A 20,597-nucleotide genomic window follows, 5' to 3' on the forward strand; every position below is an offset into this window, starting at 1 on the left:
CGGATCCTTCTCCGAGAACCCACTGAATTTCATTGAAACCCAGAAGAAACCCAGTTTTGATCGAATCTGATCTGAATTCTCCTCCACTTTCGTATAACCATTTTCGGGAAGATGTGATTTAAAGGGTTCTGCTTCGGATAGAATAGCGGGGTTAAGGAAATCGCTAACTTTGCCCTTGGAACGTGATTGTCATTAATGAAGCAACTCCATTCTGAGAAACCTCAATGTCGAGCACCCAGCACCTTGTCGTTTCTATCTCATCATCCAACGGCCTCAAATCGACCCGTCGTCATCTTGTCGCTAGATGGACCCGCGAATGGACCCGCGAGTGACTCGCGGACCACCTTCAACAGTTGCTCAACATCCACAATTCATGAGAAGTAGACTAGAGCCTAAAAAGCAAAAAAGAACATCACGAAATAGACAAGCACGATGCATCTCTCTTAGCCTCGACCTTTCGCTTTCAATTCATTGCCAAAACTCACATGGATAGCTTTGGCCGCATCCCTCGATCCAACGCAAAGTCGAAGTTGACATTTGAACCGTTAGGGCGATAGCATCAAACATGTGACAGAAGGCTTGAAAAGTAAAGCAATGCTATAGAAATTCATATCAAGGTCGATGATTAAGATGGAAGGAAAATGAACTCATTCAATAGACCCAAAAGAGAAAATTTACAGAGAAGCTACAGCAGCGAAATAACCTGCAAAAAACTACACTTTTGAAGCTACCCCATTTCACAAACTTTGTTGAACCAACAAAAAACAGAGGACCAAAAGTTTGAAAAAAAAAAATTCATTAACTTCCATAGTTTCTAGCAGAATTACCTATACAACCATCGATCAAACCGGGTTCAGACGCCAACCCCAGCCGCCTTGACCCCGTGCGTGGCCGGGCGATGCGGCTCGAGCTTCCTGTTCTTCCAAAAGCAAGCATCCGGCGCAGCGAGCTTCATTGCCGACCGCATTGGCTCAGACTTGCATCTTGTGAGGACGAACGGCTCGTAAGCCTTGGCGCTCTCCAGCTTCTGCTCGATCATTGTGGCCATCGACTCAGCGCCAGCGCCTGCGGCTCGAGCTGCTGCCGCTGCTTTTGGCGGCAAGGAACAGGAGTTCCTCCGCGGCTGCTGCAGAATGTGGGCTTGCTGAGCCGTGAGAGCTGAAGCAGAGCGCTTGGATTCCGCATTGCCGGACCTTTTCTTGGGCTCGTCCTTGCCACCATCGGTCTTGACGGGGCTTTGCCGGCGTGCCTTTCCGGTAGCCATCGAATGAAGTCCGTATTGCAGACCCATGTTTCCTTGGAGACCTCCATTGAGAGCTTGGGTTCGCACATCATCAAGAGCAAGCAATCCGGCAGAACTGACTTCTGTTGACTTCCCTCTCTCTCCGTCAACTTCATCTCGGGCCGCGGCGGCTTCAGGCGATCGGATTGGGATCTCCTGGGGGGGACGGTCACTTGGGTTTCTGGGTCCAGGCCAAGAGCCTCCTCTGTTAGAGCTACAGCTTCATCGTGAAACTCTGACTCTGTTTCATGTTCTTCCTCTCCTTCCGATTCTTGACTTAGTTGTACGGACATTACATCATTATCATGATCTTCATCATCTGATTCAGCTCCATGCTCATAGTGGGCTTCGCCTTCTTCAGTGTAAGTGTGATCTTGCACTGAAAGCTGCGAGCTTTCTCCGTCTGGGACTGCGAAACACCTTTGCTCTGCTTCTTGCATTGTCGCCACCTGATTAGTCACCTCCATTAACTCCTTCTCTTCACCTTCTTCTTCTTCCTCTAGCACTAGCACCTCCTTGACTTCTTCTTCATCTTCTTCTTCCATGATCTTCTGGTCTAATTCTTCCCCCAGCACATTGACCACGTGGTTCACTTCTTGGTCGTCCTCCTCTCTTTCCGCCACGGTCAAACTCGACTCTCCGAGAACTCTACTCTCCAAGCTAGCTTCAGCAGAAGCCCACTTCTCACTCACCTCCTCTTCTTTATCATCATCCATTTCATGCTCGACTTCACCACCTCTCTTCACTTCAACTCCCTCATTTTTGCGGCCACTTGCGACAAAGTTCTCACTCTGAACCTCATCTTCATCATTATCGTCCACTACAACCGGAGGAGCCTCACAGAACCTGCTAGCGAGAGCAGCCATTTTCACAGGATCAGATCTACACCTCATGAGCAAGAGCGCATTCTTGGGTGGAACACAAACGCTCGCTCTCCCTCCTCCATCGTCTTCCTCAACTTCACTCTTCGCTCTGCGTATTTCTTCTTCGCCAAACTCGATCCCCTCAAAGGCCCTCCTCCTGTAACTCTCACCGTTCTCCACTGCCGCTGCATCCGCAGCCGCAGCTGCCGTTGTCCTCTCTTCATCTCCAACAATTATCTCCACTTCTCTGCCTCTACCCTCTCCTTCCTGCAACGCTACAAGCCACCTTGCAATCACAGCTCCGCAGGAACTACTGTTATGATTACCCGAATCGCCATGCTCGCCACTGTTAGCCCCTCCCTCTGTCTTCTCTTCCTTGGACATGCATGACGATCTGCACGGCAAGAAGCAGTTCCAATCCGCACCGAAAGTCCTCAAGGCCTCGCAGATCGTCACGGGGAAGTGGACCCACCTCTGGTTTCTGTGAGGCAAGCCCTCTTGGTTGTTGCCCTGCTGGTTCTGGAAGTAGAAGCTCTGCGCTGCCTCCGTGCTCGTCGCGCCATTACTGATCTCGAGCTTCCTGAAACTGACCTCCCCACCTGCACCACCGCGCTTCGTGCGAGCCCTCAGCTTCCTGCCCTGCTTCTTGGTCTTGACCCTCACTTGCCCAATGCAGGTCACCTTGGGAGACGACGGCTCCGGGTTCTCGAAAGTGGACCCACGTTTCTTCCCATTCGTGGGGAACATGGGCGAAGCTTGGCCTGCCCCTTTCAAGCTGCCGTTGCTCTTGAGCCTCCTGCTCAGAGAGGAGGAGAGCGAGATCTGGGGGGTTTGGTGGTCTCTGGCTCGACCTGGGCTGAGGATGGATTTGGAGATCTTCATAGAAGAAGAAGACGAGAGACGGGACGTGAAGCAAATAAAGAGCTCGCCAGTAGCGTTGCTGTTGCTGCTATTGATACTTGTCGTGCGATGGGGTCTATCCGAGTCCATCTCCCTGTGTTTCCCCTGTTTTTTTTCTTTTCACCGTGATTTGACCATGGTTGGGAGGGTGAAAGATTTGACTGTAGGTTGGTGGATTAGAGGGTGAAATTGGAAAAGATCATTCAATCATTCGGGAAGGGGGGGAGAGAGCAGAGATTGAAATGGAGAATGTGTTTGGTGGGAGGAGTGGGGATTGGAGAGATGGAGAGGACCTGCTTGTGATGTGCGTCTTCCGGTGTGAAAGTTGCAGAGAGGTACAGGCTGCAGACGGGAGCGATTGAAGAGAGAGAGAGAGAGAGAGAGAGAGAGTGGAAGATGACGAAATGCTGCTTGTCTTTAGTGCAATGGAACCGAGCGAGGAGAGGGTTCCGGTTCCGATCTTACAAAATTAGCGCGACATTGTAATTATGGTGTGACTATAATGGCCCTGGTCCTCCTCCTTCCCGTTCAGGACTGAAATGATGATGATGATGATCTGTTCATCCATGTGGATAACACATTTCCCGGACACGACATATCATTAGTAGTGCCAGGTTTCTTTTCTCATGGCCATAAAATTCTGATCGAACCATGATTTGGGTTGAATTCGCCACACCTAAAAATGAATCGGACAAGTTGACCACACAATAACAAACGCAAAAACTAATAAAAGATTGTACCAAAAATTAAGCAGCCATTACCAAGATGAGCGATCGTTTGTCAAATCACTTTATTTCAATATCCCATCAAAGAAAATTTTGCTTTTTGATCTTAGCAAAACCGAATTATAAGTCAAATGAAGTTGGAACCATTAAGCTATGAGTTTGACCAACACGTTGAATTGATGGTAACGCTTGCAGTCAGCGAGGCCACGACTTGGAACGAAAGCTTCCATGGAGAACCCCCATCATCTCGAGCTGAAAATAATGGAGAGAATGTGTCGCTGCCATTATAGCCATGTGATGTGCCATCGAACGTGGCCAGATCATGACGGACAGTGCCCACCTTGAGATAGAGGAAGCATAGCAGACAGAGAATACGACACGGTGCGAGGGGCGAAATGGTAAATGAGCCGCGTGTCCCCCCTCGGGAATATCAAAAATTAAAAAAAAAAAACACTGTTAAAGCTTCGGACAGCCCTCGCGTACGTGGCCTTTTGGTATTTCGCGAAGTCCATATAATAATAATAATAAGTTATCATTGTCATTATTAATAGCCGTTTTCCCGTAACCTTGTCGCTAGCAGGAAGACCCGCTTTTCACATCGCGCCAGTGGCGATTCCGTAAATAGGGAGCGGAACGGTGGGCCATTGGGTAGCGAGGTCACATGGGGGGGCGCGCGACCGTGACTAGGAAAAGAAGAGAATCCGAAGGCGCACGTGACTCGCGACCGGGGGATGTGGTAATGATAAGGTAGTGGTAGTAGCCTGGTGGTGGTAGGGTGGTGAAAAAGGCAAAGCCGGGGAAGACCCACGCGCGGCGGGTCGGAGAGTGGACGCCACCTTCCCTCCGGGGACAACACGAGTACGGCGCCCGCGTACCGTTTCGTCTTGACCTCTGTTCCCCGCGCGTGGCCGCGTGCCGAGACGCCTCGTTCGGCCGCTGCTGCGGAGCATGGAGAACCGGGCCTTCTTCGGACAGCGCGTGGGAGTTGAACGAGAGATGCGGAAGATTTACTTAGCACCTTTAATGATCCTTGCTGAGAATTAATAATTAGAGAGAGTTAACAAAGAGATTCTTGCCGCTCCCAAAGTCTCTAGGACTCTCTCTCTCGAAAGATTGCTCTTTGAACGCGGTGTAATTAAAGCTCAATTCGACCGTGATAAAATTTAGTCCCCGGCCCGAAAATCTCGGGAGCCGGGCGGGCATTTTGTTCAGCCCTAATGGAAATTCCCATTTCACACACGTTACGTAATTACCATGTACTATATCATACGAATGGTCACCCATGCTAATTGAGAAATGCAATAATATGACGATATAGTGATTAAGTGTGGACTTCCATAAGGTTCAATGAGGCTAATTCTCTAAAAAAAACTTCAAACTTACCTTAAATTCAGTCTCAAATATGCTCTGAACTTTTCTTTTGTCTTAGAAAAAAACCAAAACTTTAAGCTCGGTCCCAAATCTACTCTGAATGTTATATTGTGTAAAAAAAATTACCAACTTTTAATCTAATCTTAAATCTATTTCATAGTCCAATCCCAACTTGATATAACAATTCCACATTGATAATAAATACATATCGACATGGCAACATGGAAAATTATTTTCAAATTAAAACCATTTTAGGTATAAAAATTATGGACGGCTAACCATAATTTTTTAACAGAGGGCTAACGGGGGAAAATTTAGGACTAGAATAAAAATTGATAATTTTCTTTTTGACAAGAAAATTGGGGTAGATTTGTATAATGGATCTAAAGTTTGTGGTTTTTTTAGAAAAAATAAAAGTCTGAAATAGATTTAAGACTAAGTCTAAAATTTGAGATTTTTATGAGAGAAAAAAAGTGTTGGCAGATTTGGAATTACATCTAAAATTTGAGATTTTTTTGAGATAAAAAATTCGGGATAAAATGGGGACTTAACATTGAATTTGGGTTTTTTTTTAAGGGAACAAGGTCAGGTTCAGTGAAGGTGGCCGAAGGCGATATGAGAAAAAGGCAAATTGAACAGCTGGCGCCCGCATGGCGAACGGCGATTGGTGCGACCTTCTCGGGGCAGTCTAGGGAGGAATTTAATTTAGGAGCTATAGAACCCCTAGAGCGCGCAGCTTGCAGCTGCAGGTCGGAGGCAGAGCGACGCGCGGGAGCAACGAGCGAGTCAAGTCAAAGGGTCGCTGGGGAAAGCGAGGCGGTGGTTTGACCGGACGTTCCTTAATGAGGCCCTGAGAAAAAAGAAGGAGAAGAGGCGTGGCGAAGACAAAAAAACGAGCATTAAAAGCTGCATTAATCTGGGCTTTCGCCCCCCCTTTCCTTTATAATAATAATCTTAGACTGGTCATCTCCCCCCGGACTTCTGCTGATGCCAGCTGTGATGGGGAAAGCAAGGGGTCGAAGATGGTAATTTTTTTTTTTTCTTACGAGCTAACAGCACTTGCACGGAACGGATGCAGTAGAGCCCCAGTGAATCTCGGCCGATAGGCGGACTGGATTTGCATGATCCAACGGTGAGGATTCATCGGGCACGTGCGCGACCGGTGCCTTTGACTTTCCCCGGTCTTTCCAGGACGCACCGCGGGCCCCACCCACAGTGGGCTAAGTTATCCAGTCCGTAGCTGGGCCACAGGTTGGGCCAGGCTTTCCGACGCACGACATATCGTAATTTCCATTTGTGAATTCAATTCCCCTGAGAATTATTTTACTTTGACGCTAAGTGTGATTCTTCCACCATCTATTCTGGTCAAATAAAAGTTGTTCGTTTTCGACCAAAAAAATAATGCCTTCGTTGGTTAAATTTGGTTAAAAACACGGTCGGTGATAATGCTCCATAGAAGATGATCTGTGCGATTGGTAGGCGAGCATTTAGTAAGTGGGTCGAATCTTGTTTTCGGCTTGATACCCAGTTAAAGTCCATCGCATTACAGTATACCGATTTCAAGAGTCTTAGTTCTCAATTCTTTTATTTGTCTGGGAGTACAAAAAAGGAGATAATCGGCTTTAATTTCTGTCTTCACGGGCAATATGTCCTAACCTCGAACCCTGAGTTCAGAAAAGGATCCTATCTGGTTCTCTATCGAAGGGTGCTATAATATCAAGTCTCATTAGTCCTCATCCGGCGAAGTTGGGGCTCGACGCTTGTCAGGGACAGAGCTACTATTATGCTGTCACTTCTGATTTGGTAGCTGATTGTATTCAATCACGGATGGAGTCGAAGCTGCAGCTTAAGAGGGATAATAAATGAGTCAAAAGTACTGGGAAAGCAAAGGAGCTACTCATTGGAGTCGCTTTGGTGCGCTTAGATTAGATCCATAGCTACACTGCTTCTAAATCTTCTTCAGAAGGAACGAAGGTAATGCTGGGTCCTATGCTTTGGCTACATTGCATTCTCACTTTATTTTCAACATCTATAAACCCTTCACCAGTTTCAGAACAGCTTCAATACGACGCGACCCTCAAATAACTATTAAACTTTCCCCTTTTGCATACATTTTCGCAGAATTTAGTCACTAAATAACTTGACGGTTCCCACTCCAACGAGGAAAAAAGAAAATCAACACTAAATACATTAAGTCGGTCTTCGGACAATGCAAAAATCAACCGAGTTTATACAAGTTTATTAATGCAATCATTAAGTCCTCCTCCTAAGTTATGTTATCATAATATGATGGTCCCAAGGTTTCCATGAACAAAGGACCATGTACGATCCAAAAAAAAAACTGAGCATTTCCATGGATTTCCAGAGCTCTCTAGAGAAACCAACAAGATGATAAATGTACCTTATTATAAAAGGTTCTTATCATGAATGCTAATAGTTGGTAAATGAGGTTCAATCTCATTTGTTAAATTTAGAGAAATTCTACAATCATAATAAGAGAAACTCTTGTATAAATAGGAATACCTTCCTCTCATGTATTCATCCATCGCTAGAGCAACAAAAAAACATCATCTTCCATTCTCTCCAAACTTCTTTCAAAACACTTTTCATTATGATCCAAACAATCCAAAGAAGCCCTTGGCTAGGACGATGGGTGCTCATCATTATTCTAGAGCTAGATTCTAATTTTCTAGAGGGAATCATCAACCACTCTTGCAAGGATACCTCTCTCGGCATCATCACATCCGAGGATGCACGGTCCTAATTCATAAATATTATTACTAAATTACCACGAAACATCCATCATAAAATTATTACTAAATTACCACAGAACATCCAATAGTTGGATTCTACCAATTCCATTACGTACACCCAATTTGAACACACCCATATCAACTAATGAATCGCGTCAATTTTACCTTTCCTTTTATTTATCATTATTTTGCATGTATATAGTCTACATGAATGAATTTGTTAGGTCGTATAATTGAATAACTTAGGCAGAAATATCAGTATGTCATTGATTTAAAAGTAAAAAGTTCATACCTTTTTTTTTATTTATATTTTTATTTATAATTATTCTCTCTCTCTCTTTTTATTTTGTTTCTAAGAATAATTTATATATTTTTCACTCTTCACAAAGGAGACAAGATGAAACGTTTTATTAACACAAAGTTTATCTATAAAAAATGTGCTCGCATATTTACAGGTACCAGGTCAATGAATAATTATCGAGAATTGTGTTCGATTAAAACGAAAAAAGTACAGAACCATTTACAAAGAGTAGCAAAAAAAATTAACTTCTCCATATTTCAGTCAACTTCCAGTACCACCTTTCCGGGAATTTGCTTTCTCTCTTTAGCCTCGTGAGCCTCCCTCACTTGTGTGATTGGGAATGTTTTATCGACGGGTATATGAAACCTCCCGGCTTCAGATAGCCTGCGGATCTCCACTAAACCTTCGGAGTCAGCCCTCATGAATGTCCAAAAGTATTCTGCCGCCATCAGAACACAAAAGGAAGATGAACACTTGAACATGGATAGTGAGGCATGATTGACATATCTAACGGGACATGTTGTTTCCTCTATAAACCAAGTTACGTAAAAAGTACACCAGCACAAGGAAAGGAACAACAATGTAGTACCATAGAGGACAGGATTTATTCGATGGACACTGTATCCAATGAACCTAGGGACATGAATTTGAACGTGAAAAAAAAAAACTTTCACAAGCAAGAAATCGAAGACAAATGAAACAGGAAAAGAGACAACTATCAAGATCAGATGCTGATTGATCCGTCCATTCAATGATCCTCAATCCCTATACTCGATATAATTACATTTCCTTTTCTTCAGTAAATTTTTTTACATCAATGAGTTATGCTGGTTATACACAGCACTCCCAAGCACAGTCATATGTGCTTCATTATTAAATAACATAGACCAGTTAAGTAACATGCAATCGCTTTTAACCATCAAGGAAGATAGATGATTAATTTACAAAATGTATACGGAAGCATACAATAATACATCACAGGCTGAATTTTCCAGGAGAATTAAAATCAATTTCTCAAGTTTCCACTAATCTGATTAATGAAAGAGCTAGCCCATTCAATAAAGGCTGAATTTGGATCAGGCAAGTTCCAGATGACTGGCATATGCATAACTCACTGCTATTAGACAGTTTGAACTTCTAGTGCAGTTATATAGTGATGTACTTGGAAAGAACCCTACGAGATTCATGCTGCCTTTTGGAACATAATGGAGATGGGATGGCTGTATTACATTCATTCAGCTCCGATACAGAAGGAAAAGTGATCCTAAACATTGTCAGTATGTTGCAACTATTCTTTCTCCATAAGTTTCTTTATTAACCTCAATCTCAATCACATCAAATCTTTCAAAAAATGGTCAGCAAATTAATAATTTCTAACAAAAGAAGTGTAAGCCTGCATGGTAACCACAAGAGCTTGCCACACTTTGTCAAGCAGTACTAGCCCAGGCCCCAGACTTACCAAATAGGGCCATATCACTAAGTTGTTGTACCTAGGTTCTTGTAATTTTGAAGAAAAACTATCGACGGAATTGGACAATGCAAAAGAGTGTTAAGACACACTAGCAGTAAAGCCAAAATAACGTTGAGGGATATCATTTTGTCTATCTATTGAATTATCTAATGTGGAAGGTTCAAGAAGAAAAAAGCATAACCATACCTATTCCATGAGAGTAGCGGTACTGAAATTGTTTCTTTAGTAATATTGCTGTAGCTGCAGGGAGCCCAACGGCTAATCCATATCTATCAGCTAATGATGCCGCTTCCCCCTGCAACAAAGGTCGAGAAAAATTTAAGCTTGCGATACTCTGCAAAGGGAGGAAACCATACAATTGTGCTTTATCCTACCTGAAGTGTCATATAGTGTCCACCTCTTCTCAAAAAATTAATGCCTATTCTCTCGGTCTCTGGTCCACCTATAGTATCCAAAACCGCATCAAACTTCCCTTTTATTGCCAATTCGATGTCCTGTCAAGCAACAGAAACCATTTGTTTAAAGACAAGAGAAAGCAGACACATTGATTCCTACCATAAAGTTCTATCCAAAAATATATTGCTCTTCTAATAGATATGGAACTTCCTTATTTCCATGTGAAGAAATGTTTTTTTATTCCTGGGCCAACTATGTAATGATATGGTGAAAGCAAACACACAAAATGAATAAATAGACGATACAACAGACAAAGGTGCCTACATATGAATTAGCTTCCATAGTCAAGCACTCTTGATGTTTTACCATATAAATGATTTTTCTCCAACATAAAATCTGAAAAAATAGAAAATATAATAACAACCAATGACATACCTCAGCTGTGTAGTCAACAGCCTGCTCAGCACCACCTGCCAAACACCGATCAACACTTTGACTGCCACAAGTGGTTACAACTTGACATCCATTAGCCACTGCAAGCTGAATTGCTGCAAAACCTACTGCACCTCCACCTCCAATAACTAGCACCCTTTGCCTACAGAAAGGAAACAACAAGGCAACTCTTAGAACAGGCAAAGGGAGTTGCATTAAAATCTGTAATTTCAAAACCTATACTCTGTTCCACCAAGTCAATCAGACTAGATGAGTTACTAGAAGATCATTTATTAGCATGAATAATTTAAGTACAAGCTACACACACATGACTCAAAATAGAAAGCTCATTGGATTTCCTAATGGAAAATGACTTGGTTTCACTAGGATAGAATGTGTTAAATAACTCAAATCTTTCCATCACATGCCAGGAAAATCAAACAAACTGTGAATATCTTCATTTTGGACAATTTTTCAAAGGCAGTCTGTCGTCTCCCATGCACCTTCCTTCTTAAAAAGTTGAACATTTTCCAAAAACTATGTGAAGATGGGCCATGAAGATCAAACTAGGAAAAAAAGAAAAAAAAAATTAGCTAGAGAGAATCAGACACAGCATCGGACAACTGGAAGCAAACCAGAAGTTCATTCCAATATGGAGATATTCTAAAGATGAATGCAGTAGAAATTCAGAACGCACCCTTCACTTATCCTAGCAGTAGTTTTTAAAGCTCTCCATGCAGTCAGTGCAGCAAAAGGGATGGCCGACGCTTCCTATAAGGTGCGAAGCTTCTGATGTCATTTTCCAGTGCTAGCTAATAAGCACAGTGAGAACTACAATAAACATGCATAATTGCAAAACCAATACAAGTGTTAAAAATACTTTCACATTAAACCTCATAAAAACAACTCAACGCCCACCTCATGCGTGATTGACTTTGGTTTTTGAGTAAGTTCATCTTCCAACAATATTGCATAGTCAGTGTAAGTGCCCCTAACAGCAGTAGGATGCAATGCACCAAAAACTTCCTGGCCTACAGTTAAAGACCGAACTGAAGCTCCGACTGCTGCAACCTCTCCACTGATATCGCGGCCCAAGATGATAGGTAGAAGTGGCTCAAATATTGAGCGACCGTAACCAGAACGCATCTGCAAACAGAATGAGTTACGACTGGAACACACAACAGTCACTGCAAACGGCAGAAATAACTCCAAACAAAGCGAGACTCGAAGTCGCCGAACCAAGCAACCATGCATTTTCGCACATTCCATTTTCCCAAATAAACTGTTTCCAAGGAAACACCGATCATATCGAACTAGTTGAATCATGTGCCTTGTGCTATTAAGTAAAGTATTGAACCACGGCTCACCACCAAATCGACCTCAATCCACGCCGGACGAAATTCCGCAGGCATAAACAACACTCTTCACCAGCCTATCCACGATTACCAATGGCAACATCCAACACATAACTGGCCGCAACCCGAGAAAGTGTTTCGAGCTCACATCTAACTTCGCCAGCAACATAAGTCCTAGTTTGAATTCGCAACAGAGCTCACTAGACAGCTAAAGCAAAAGAGATCGAGCTCATCGCGACTTTCAATTGTCGCCGTCAGAGATCACATAAGCTCCGGACGACCAGAAAAGCAGCTCAGCAACTCACTCTAGTATCGAGCGGATTGATGGACACGGCGCGCGCGCGGACGAGGACCTCGTTCTGCTTAAGATCAGGGACCTCGACATTGTCGCGGAGCTGCAGCACCTCCGGCCCGCCGAACCGCGGCAACAGCACGGCCCTGCAGCTGGTGGCGATGGACCTGGAGGTGCGACGAGGAAGCGATCCTCCGCCGGCGCATTTGCAATCGAGGATTCCGTTGGCGAGGGCGGCGGCGATCCCGCGGCCGCCGTCCTCGAGTCCGCGAGGCCGCAAGAATCTCATGGCGTGCTCGGCAGTCGGTCGAGGGAGAAAGGGCGACCGGCGCCTGCGATGGGCGGTTTTATATCATTCGGGTCGGGGCCCGAAGAAGGGCCTTTTTAGCGGAGGATTGTTCCGGTACGTGGACGGTTCTGCGTCCGCATAGTGGCGTCGGCCGAGTCAACTCAGAAAAGTTAACGAAGATGAACCTTGTTAAAAAAAAAAAAAAAAAGGCGTAGTTTGATAAATTAAAACACGCATGACGCGAGAAATAGTAAAGTGAGGAAAATAGATTCCTCCTTAATTTGGTGCTTAACATGTGCTGTTATTATCAAGATTAGAACGGGCTATAAATACAGACTTTTGGGCTTAGGATGTAGATATAAATATAAATCTTAGGGCTGGGCACCGGCCCGTGTCGGCCCAGCACGTATGGGCCCGATTGAATGGTGGGTCCATGGCCTGGTGGTGCGGCCCAGGTGTGTACTTTTTCTTTTGCAGTATAAGAAGAAGAGTAACCCTTCGAAGAAGCTTGCTCTTTGTTGTAATCTACCAATGAAGTCGATGCGAACTCGATGACTAACTATTTTGAAAATACTGAAAGGGTTAGGGAAGGAAGCATTCGTATTCTTACCAGTAAGCAAGTAGAGTTTCGTATTTTCTAATTTTTTCATCATATCCCGTGACTTACTAATGCTAGATAGGTTTATTTTATCATCAGAGTCCAAGTTCAGTACTAGCTAATGGGTTTTGGAAGACAATAAGTGCAGTTTGACTGCAAAAAATCTAGAAATGGCTATTTGTGGACTTGATCGGCTATTGCTAGAATTGACTCCCGTATAATGTAATAGCAAAAATTGACTTCAATTAAATGTGAAGAAAAGACCAACAATTGTATTGTCCCAATCGTACTGATGGTCACAGCGTGGAGACCGACCCGATCCACCTATAAATAGAGCACCCAACCCAAAGAAAGAGCAAGTAGAGAAACACTTAAAATCAACATTCAAAAGTTGAGGAACTTTTATGCTCTTCACGTTAGCAACCCAACAAGACAACAGATAGGCCAGTTTAAATGTTAAGAAATAGTCAGAGAGGAAAGACATCGATGGAAAACTGTAAAGAAATGTCGGATCTGAGTTGTCGTGTAGCATGCAAATGATGCATGCACAATTTTGTGTATTGACTAGAATAAGAGGGGCGGAACATTTGTGGTGACTCAGAATGTAGGGTGATTAAAAACATTTGTGACAACATAGTTTAACTGCTATTAAAAGATATATGTAGGTAGACCCTAGCCAAGCCAGCAACCAACTGTCGCCGTTGAATATATTTTCTTTTAGTGTACTAGTTTCAATGAATTTGCTGGTCTTTTACAAATTTAAAGCATATTTTCTTCAATTTTGCAGCTCTTTTTTTTTCAGCCTTCTCTTTACAAAAATTTGATTTTCAAAGTTAATATTGAAATTTAATTGCCAGCAGACTTCTCAAAGGTAATTACAATGGTTGGCTGATTTTTTCATCTCATAACCGGTCGCGGTCAGTGGATCCTATACAAGATTTTCTTCAGTTTTGATGGGATTCTATTGAAAGCCAGACAGAAGCATTTTATCTTTGGCCAAGACACAATGATGTAGGGCCAAACGGAGCTCCGAAAGTCCAAGGCAAGAAAGGACCATATGAACTTGGAACTTTGGCTACTAAAGGCAGATGTACATATTCTTTTGAACATAGAGTTCGACGATAATCAACAAACTCAAGGCCACCGGCAAAATGATCACCACAGCAGCCAAAAGGGTTCAAGAAGATTGCTGCTATCCACAGAAAATGAAGGGCAAAAAGAAAAAGAAAAGATTCTTTTTTTGTGCGAGAATTTGTATGACAAAAAGACCTATTTTACTTCCTGCGCTTGGTCAGCAGAGCCAGCAGGAGTGGCGGTACTAACTGCAGTAGCGCCAGAAGGCATGTTAGGACTTCCGGTCTGGATTACGCTGCTGACTTCTGCACTAGCTCTTCTTTCCACATTGGCGAATCCAGTAGCCGATGGCACGCTTTCGTGGGAAACAGGGGTCATGGAAGATGTGCCTGTCACTTGCTGCTTTTGTGGCGTTTCAGCAGAAGAACTGACAGTCCGAGGGGTCAAGCCAGTTGATGAGTCTCCGCCAGTTTTCAGCTGTTCTGCAGAGGCTGAATCGGTCGCATGCAGCTGCTGCAGCCTGTAGTCAGTTTCAGGCCGCCGGCACACCTTTCTTAAGGGCACGATTTCCTGATATATAGGATAAAGTAAGTTTTCAGAAACACGAAAGATCGTCTTCTCAGTCCCTCTCAACTATACTACTGACTACTGAATCATCAAGTAACACATGATTTACAACATAAGTCCCTACTCTCGAGCAATTCATTCCTATTACAAAGTTTCAGAAGCATCTGTGTCTAAATAGGTCTTGTCACAGTTAACTAATTGTAAAAGAGTGGAAACAAAAACATGATATACTTTTATGTTTCTCATGGACGTACAATGTTAAGCCATCACAATATCTTGATGAGCAACCTAAATTATATAAACCATGGTATGGTTCAATTCAAATGGTAGAAGACTTACAAGATGATTTTTGTTTTGTTCCTATAAGATACAAATTTATTCATGGAGAAAACTGTTTATTTAAATCAGAAATATACAATAAGCGGTATAAGAAACTGACAAGACAACAGTTCCAATGGCAATTAAAGAGGACAGTGAATTTTCTATTCTAGAAACCACTAGAGACAAATTATAAATCCATGGCTGTCTAAGCAGAATTACACTGAGAAAAATAAAGCATCAATGCATAATCTTTTTTAGCCAGTTGGATGAAATAGACTCCTACCTCTGATTCATCATGGTCATAACGCACCAAAAATCGACATCGGCAACCTCTTACATCATGCCTTCGTCTCTGTGCATCAAGGACATGAGCATCGTAGTACAGTGCCTGATCTTTACCTTCCTGAAACATCAATGACAAGTTTTCATGACATTTATTGACAACCAAATTCTTTTGTCCTTCAAAAACAAGCAATACAGCAAACAGAGCATATATTGAGATACCTGAAAACAAAGTATGAGATCTCCCGGAAGTACAGCAACACATTCTGATGCTTCACAAGGGAGAGAGCGCATCCTGACATGCTTACGAATATTGACCCACTCATCCTCCTCAGCTCCAAAACCAGAAAATCTTACCAATACTTCCTGAAAAAAGCTTTCAAAGATTAGCACACCAGAATATAAAGAAAGAAGGCAGAAAAGCAAGTGAATGTGCTTCCAGATACTGCTGAATATCTTCATTAAACCAAGAAACAGAGGAGCAAATTTACCGGGTCACCAGTATCCAAATTCCTGTGTGCCAGAAAGGTTGATACATCATACCTGGGGAAAACCAACCGATTACAAATGACACACTAAAGAAGGGGATGTGATAAAAGAACAAGCACCTAAGAAAGCACTAAAAATGAAGTACATAAAATTCTAGATCTCAAAAACTATAAATACCAACCATGCACCATCCCTAGCTGACTTAGCTTCAAACTCCATAACATTATCCGAAGCAGCCCTTCCTGCACTTGGAACTGGCTAAAAAATGAGACGAGTAGATTTCAAAGTGCCTTTAAACTACAGAACAAAAAGTTAAGAAAAAGAAACTATTATCCTTTTTTATCATGTTTAGTGTGGTTACTTTCCCAGATCATGAAAACATATGGAAGCAGACTACCCATTAAATTGATTCAAAAACTCTTTCAGCCTCCTTCACAAAGCATATTCATTGAAAGCACCAACTAAATGCATTCCATTTGAATAGGCAACTGATGTTAGACAAAGGAGTGGTATTTCAAAGACAGTTTCTAGCATCACAAGATGCAAAGTTTAGAGTATAGATTAGACTGTGAAGTAACATGGCAACATGTACTGGCCCATCCTGAAACATGCCAGGGCCTTCCTATTGTTTCACAGATGAGTTCCAGAGCGTTCAGACTAAATGATAGCACAACTACTAATCAGTGGTAATCATCAAATTGTGTTATTTCAATTAGCCATGTTTGAAGAAAATAACAAGAAAAAGGGAGTGATGGAACAGCAGACTCTTTGGGAAACTTTGTAAAACTTGCCATCTGGGAAGAGGGGTAACACAGAACCCATCTTTATAGTAGAACCATATTTTTCAGATTACGTCTCATCCTGGACTTTACAGTCACCACAAACTGGCAGAAAACACCAACCATTACTATCACAGAACCAATTTAGCAGCTTGTGGAGCTATCTAGGTGAACGGATCAAGCCTTTAGGAAGAAATTCATGAAAACAGTTAAACAGCCCACTTTCAAAATATCAATCGATGCAAATGACTCAGGAATAGTAAGAGCGCCACATATGCTCATCATCAGCATTTACAAAAACTTTAACCAGTGCATCAATGTCAAAGTTCATAAAGTCCTACCAGTTGGAGCGAGAATAGGGCAGAAACTGGAGCAGCCATAGGTTGCATGACACTCCTCATTGGAATCGAGTCATCCCGAGCAAAAGGAGACACATTTAACTTTCCAGGAACCTTACTTGTTTTTGCCCTGATTGAGTACCGTTTATTCTGGAACCAATTCCAGACCTACACAAAGCGTGACGAACAACATGGTTAAACCATGCTATAATGCCATGATTTGAAAGTGCAACTCTTACTTGCTTCATCTGCACGGCTAAACCTTTCCGTTCAGGTGCATTACTGCATAAAATAAGAAGGGCTCTGAGTTCCAACTGCAGTTAACAGAGAAGAACTAATCATCCAGAAATCAATTCTTAAGATGGGTTATACCTAAACTTCTCCGCAAGAGCTACAAGCACTTCACGTGCTGGCATGGTATTGTTGTGTTGTTGTAAAATAGCTTCCATCTCAGTCACCTTTACGAAGAATGCTATTACATTAGTGGAATATTCAAAATCCAGAAAAATCTTTAAGGAAACCAATTGATTCCACAACAATTGGGTGAAGATTCTTCAACTGCAATTGGTAATACTTAATTTTATCAAACAGCAGCCCTGTTCTGGACATCCTATTGCCTTATGTGTGTAGACAAAAATCTGGCCAGGACCATCATCACTTGTGGAAAAGTTAAGAAAATGGATACAAATAAGGGCTAACAGAAGCTAACCATCCCTTCCAAGAATTATATCATGCGGAAACGAAATTCTCCTAGAGAGAGCCATGCATATATAGCTGGGCCATGGGGAACTACATGTCCTTTTCTTTTTTTTTAGCCACTACAATATATCCCATGTCCATACTCCCATATCAAGTTACTTTAAGGCCTTTATATAGATTAAGCATTCACAAATTGACCAGTGAAGAGTCATGAAAAGGCTGATCTAACTAGATGAATCTAGGCCGTTAAAGATTTTCAGGTGGAGCCAAACGTGCATTCCTGCTTCGTAATTACAGCAAAAAGAAAGCTTACATTTACTTAATCCCCCAGCATTGAAGCCAAACTGCAAAATGGATCACACTATGTCTACAAATGCGAACAATCAAAGAACCTTGTCAATGGAAACTTGATTATGTTGCTCTTGGTAAAATGAATTCTCTTCACAGATTTCGAACATTTAATTCCAACAAAGTTAAAAACAACAATGATAATGAAAAGAAAAAATTCCAACAATCCCCCTGAAGTGACGTTTGTTTCTTAAAGTTAAACCAGACTTGACTTTGTTTGAAAATACCCCTAAACTCGATCAATCAATCCAATAACCCCTGGAGCTTATCACTGTTGAAGATAATGGTCAGCCAATGAACACACGCTCATCATGTGCACTATTTGCGCCTTTAAAAGGGGCATGTTTTGAAAAAACACAACCACTCACAAGTGCATGACAGACATTAAAGGCCCCAAAATTGCCCCAACTTTACAAATCAGAATGGAATGGCAAGCACTTCTCAAGCACAAGCGTAGATTGAAAAATTTGAGATGGATGGTCACTGCAATTAAGTGAAGAGTTGTGATGAGAATGTTGTGGACTGAAGTGAAACTAGCTAGGCTCTCTCTTGCATTTGAGAAGTACGCGGCAAGGTCAATTGAGGGTGTTTTTTTACTTTTTTTTTTACCATTTCGACTGAGGGTTTTAGGGGAACGGTACGGCTCAAAATGCGCAGTGACGAGCCCGTGTTTGTAAACCTGCCATTATTTCCATGACAAGAGCTCAGACATTATTATTAGGTCAAAGGGATCAAGTTCAGGAGCAAGTTCAATAAACATGCACCACTTCATGGGATTTGGAATTTTCCCTAATAATTATAACGCAAGGAAGGCACGCCCCAGATCGCCATAAGCTCGAAATTCCCATCAAGAGCAGATCTTTAACAACAACGTATAGCTAGACAGAGCAATCCCAGGTTCAGTTTCAGGATGACGACGCAGAAATTCCTCCCCAATACAATTAATGAGAGCCGTTGTAATCCAGCCGGCATTGCATATGACAAACCGGTCAGTCACGCGTCCCTCGAAACTGTGCTCTAAGAATAGGGTAGACAAATCCACGGACTCTCCGCACAAATTCAAATCAAGAGCACGAACTAGCGCGAAAATTGAAAGATGCAAAACCAACCCCGCCGTCCCCTGACGGACGGAGATTTGAAGATGACGAGCGGAAGGGAGAAGGGGCGAAGGAGAGGAGGAAGGAGAGGAGACGAGGTTGCGGCGAAATCTGTTACCTCGGGAGCCGTGAAACGGAAGGCGGGGCCGCCATTACTGGGAGGTCTTCCCATGGCGAAGGAGAGCCGAAGGAGAGGAGAGAGAGAGAGAGAGAGAGAGCGCGGCTGGAGGGAGCTCACGGCGGTGACGGCGGCGACGGCGGCGCCGGTGCGCTGGATTTCATCTGGCGGTGCTTCTGCTTCACGTGGAAGCAGGCGAGGGAGAGGGGCGAGGGAGAGGGACGAGAGCTCGTCGATTTCTCGATTTTCCTTTTTTTGCTTTTTCCTTTCTGTTTCCTATTTTGCAGGGTGAAATCCTGAAAGTGGGGAGGAGGGAGGGGATGGACGGGGAAATGGGCCTTGAAGGTTCGGCCCGTTTAGCCCATCAAGAGGCTTTCGGCCCAAGGCCCGATAAGAGGTCCGGTTCGATTGATTGGGAGGTAATTATTGTTCTAGAAGCTTTTCCATGATATTCCGCAAAAACGACCTTCGTAATGGTAATTCGACTCCCATCTTTTCTCTCACTCTTGGTGCGCGACTTAGATTTAGATGAGTAGATACCAGTGCAATGCGTGCTATAGAAATTGTAAGTGACGGCCAACATGAAATGATGATCAAAAGATGGCTCATCGACTGAAAAAAAAGGCCTTCCCTTAGGGTAGATATTCGGATTACAGTGGTCGATAGCCTAAAGCAAAGTATCTCACATGTACATTTCTAAGTGATGACCAACTCGAAATGGTGACCAAAAGATGGTTAGTTGATTGGGAAGTGGGCATTCCCTTAATGCAAAAATCTGGATGATGGTTGTGGATCACCTAAAATAAAATGTCTCGTTTATACATTTGTCTAGAATTTTATGAACAAAAAACTTAAACCATGACTATTTAGGGTCTTCTAATATGTCTAGAAATAACAGGCTTCTAAAACTTCTGATTAATAGCGAGAGTAAAGGTAGAATGCCATCGCTGGCATCTGCATTCTACATTCATCGCACCACCGTCATCACCTCCATCAACTAGTCTACTCCTCAGCGGAGATCTCACTATTTATAGGGGAATCAGAACCGAACAGAAAAGCCGAATCGAAGTTTTATGCACTTGTGTTTTGGTTTCGATTTCAGTTCAAATAATTAAAAAAGATAACCGTTATTTATTTCAGTTCAGATAGTTTCGGTCTGGTTAGTTGAACTGAACCTAACTGAACCGAATTGAATTTGCCCACAATTTCTCTCCTTTTTCAGCCCTCTCAAAATCGTAGGGAGAAATCCTAATCATACCAACGCTCTTCATCTTTGTCCCGAAAGCATAGGGGCTATGATCTCATAAGTCTTTCTCCGTCACCCACCTGCACTGCCAGTCGCTCCGCTGTTAACGCCGACACGAACGCCGCCGCCTCCGAGCTCGCCATCGCCCGTCGCTATTCGCTCGCTGTGACCGTGAGACCCCCCCCCCACTCTCTCGACCAGCCTCGCTCGA

General features: G+C 43.0%; 3 protein-coding genes across 3 annotated transcripts; all 3 read right to left on the bottom strand.

The window, feature by feature from the left end:
- Positions 1-579: 579 nt before the first annotated feature.
- On the bottom strand, positions 580-3,481 carry LOC104448495. The gene is given in 2 exon segments (XM_018876502.2): positions 580-1,165; positions 1,168-3,481. Coding segments are annotated over 2 exon segments (2,280 nt in total). The 5' UTR covers positions 3,136-3,481; the 3' UTR covers positions 580-853.
- A 4,834-nt stretch (positions 3,482-8,315) lies between these two features.
- Positions 8,316-12,472, bottom strand: LOC104448496 (reticulon-4-interacting protein 1, mitochondrial). The gene is made up of 7 exons (XM_010062333.3): positions 12,155-12,472; positions 11,413-11,640; positions 11,192-11,265; positions 10,498-10,657; positions 10,041-10,160; positions 9,853-9,961; positions 8,316-8,634 (listed from the first exon to the last, which is right to left on the bottom strand). Exons 1-7 carry the CDS (start codon positions 12,428-12,430, stop codon positions 8,453-8,455), a joined length of 1,149 nt encoding a protein of 382 aa, XP_010060635.2. The 5' UTR covers positions 12,431-12,472; the 3' UTR covers positions 8,316-8,452.
- Positions 12,473-14,040: 1,568 nt separating this feature from the next.
- Positions 14,041-19,403, bottom strand: LOC104448497 (protein SAWADEE HOMEODOMAIN HOMOLOG 2). The gene is given in 9 exon segments (XM_039315830.1): positions 14,041-14,672; positions 15,274-15,393; positions 15,495-15,638; positions 15,764-15,815; positions 15,943-16,015; positions 16,848-17,046; positions 17,118-17,160; positions 17,251-17,336; positions 19,141-19,403. Coding segments are annotated over 9 exon segments (1,146 nt in total). The 5' UTR covers positions 19,195-19,403; the 3' UTR covers positions 14,041-14,297.
- Between the last annotated feature and the right edge of the window lie 1,194 nt (positions 19,404-20,597).

This window comes from Eucalyptus grandis, chromosome 6 (genome assembly GCF_016545825.1).
Source record: "Eucalyptus grandis isolate ANBG69807.140 chromosome 6, ASM1654582v1, whole genome shotgun sequence".
NCBI lineage: Eukaryota > Viridiplantae > Streptophyta > Magnoliopsida > Myrtales > Myrtaceae > Eucalyptus > Eucalyptus grandis.

What these genes read in the sequence shown, in the direction of transcription:
- LOC104448496 (XM_010062333.3), bottom strand. Translation starts at nt 12,430, where the DNA reads ATGAGATTCTTGCGGCCTCGCGGACTCGAGGACGGCGGCCGCGGGATC. An exon ending in ACTGCTAGGATAAGTGAAGG is followed by an intron (nt 10,658 to 11,191) that starts GTGCGTTCTGAA and finishes TCCTTTCTGTAG; the next exon opens with GCAAAGGGTGCTAGTTATTG. An exon ending in GACACTATATGACACTTCAG is followed by an intron (nt 9,962 to 10,040) that starts GTAGGATAAAGC and finishes CCTTTGTTGCAG; the next exon opens with GGGGAAGCGGCATCATTAGC.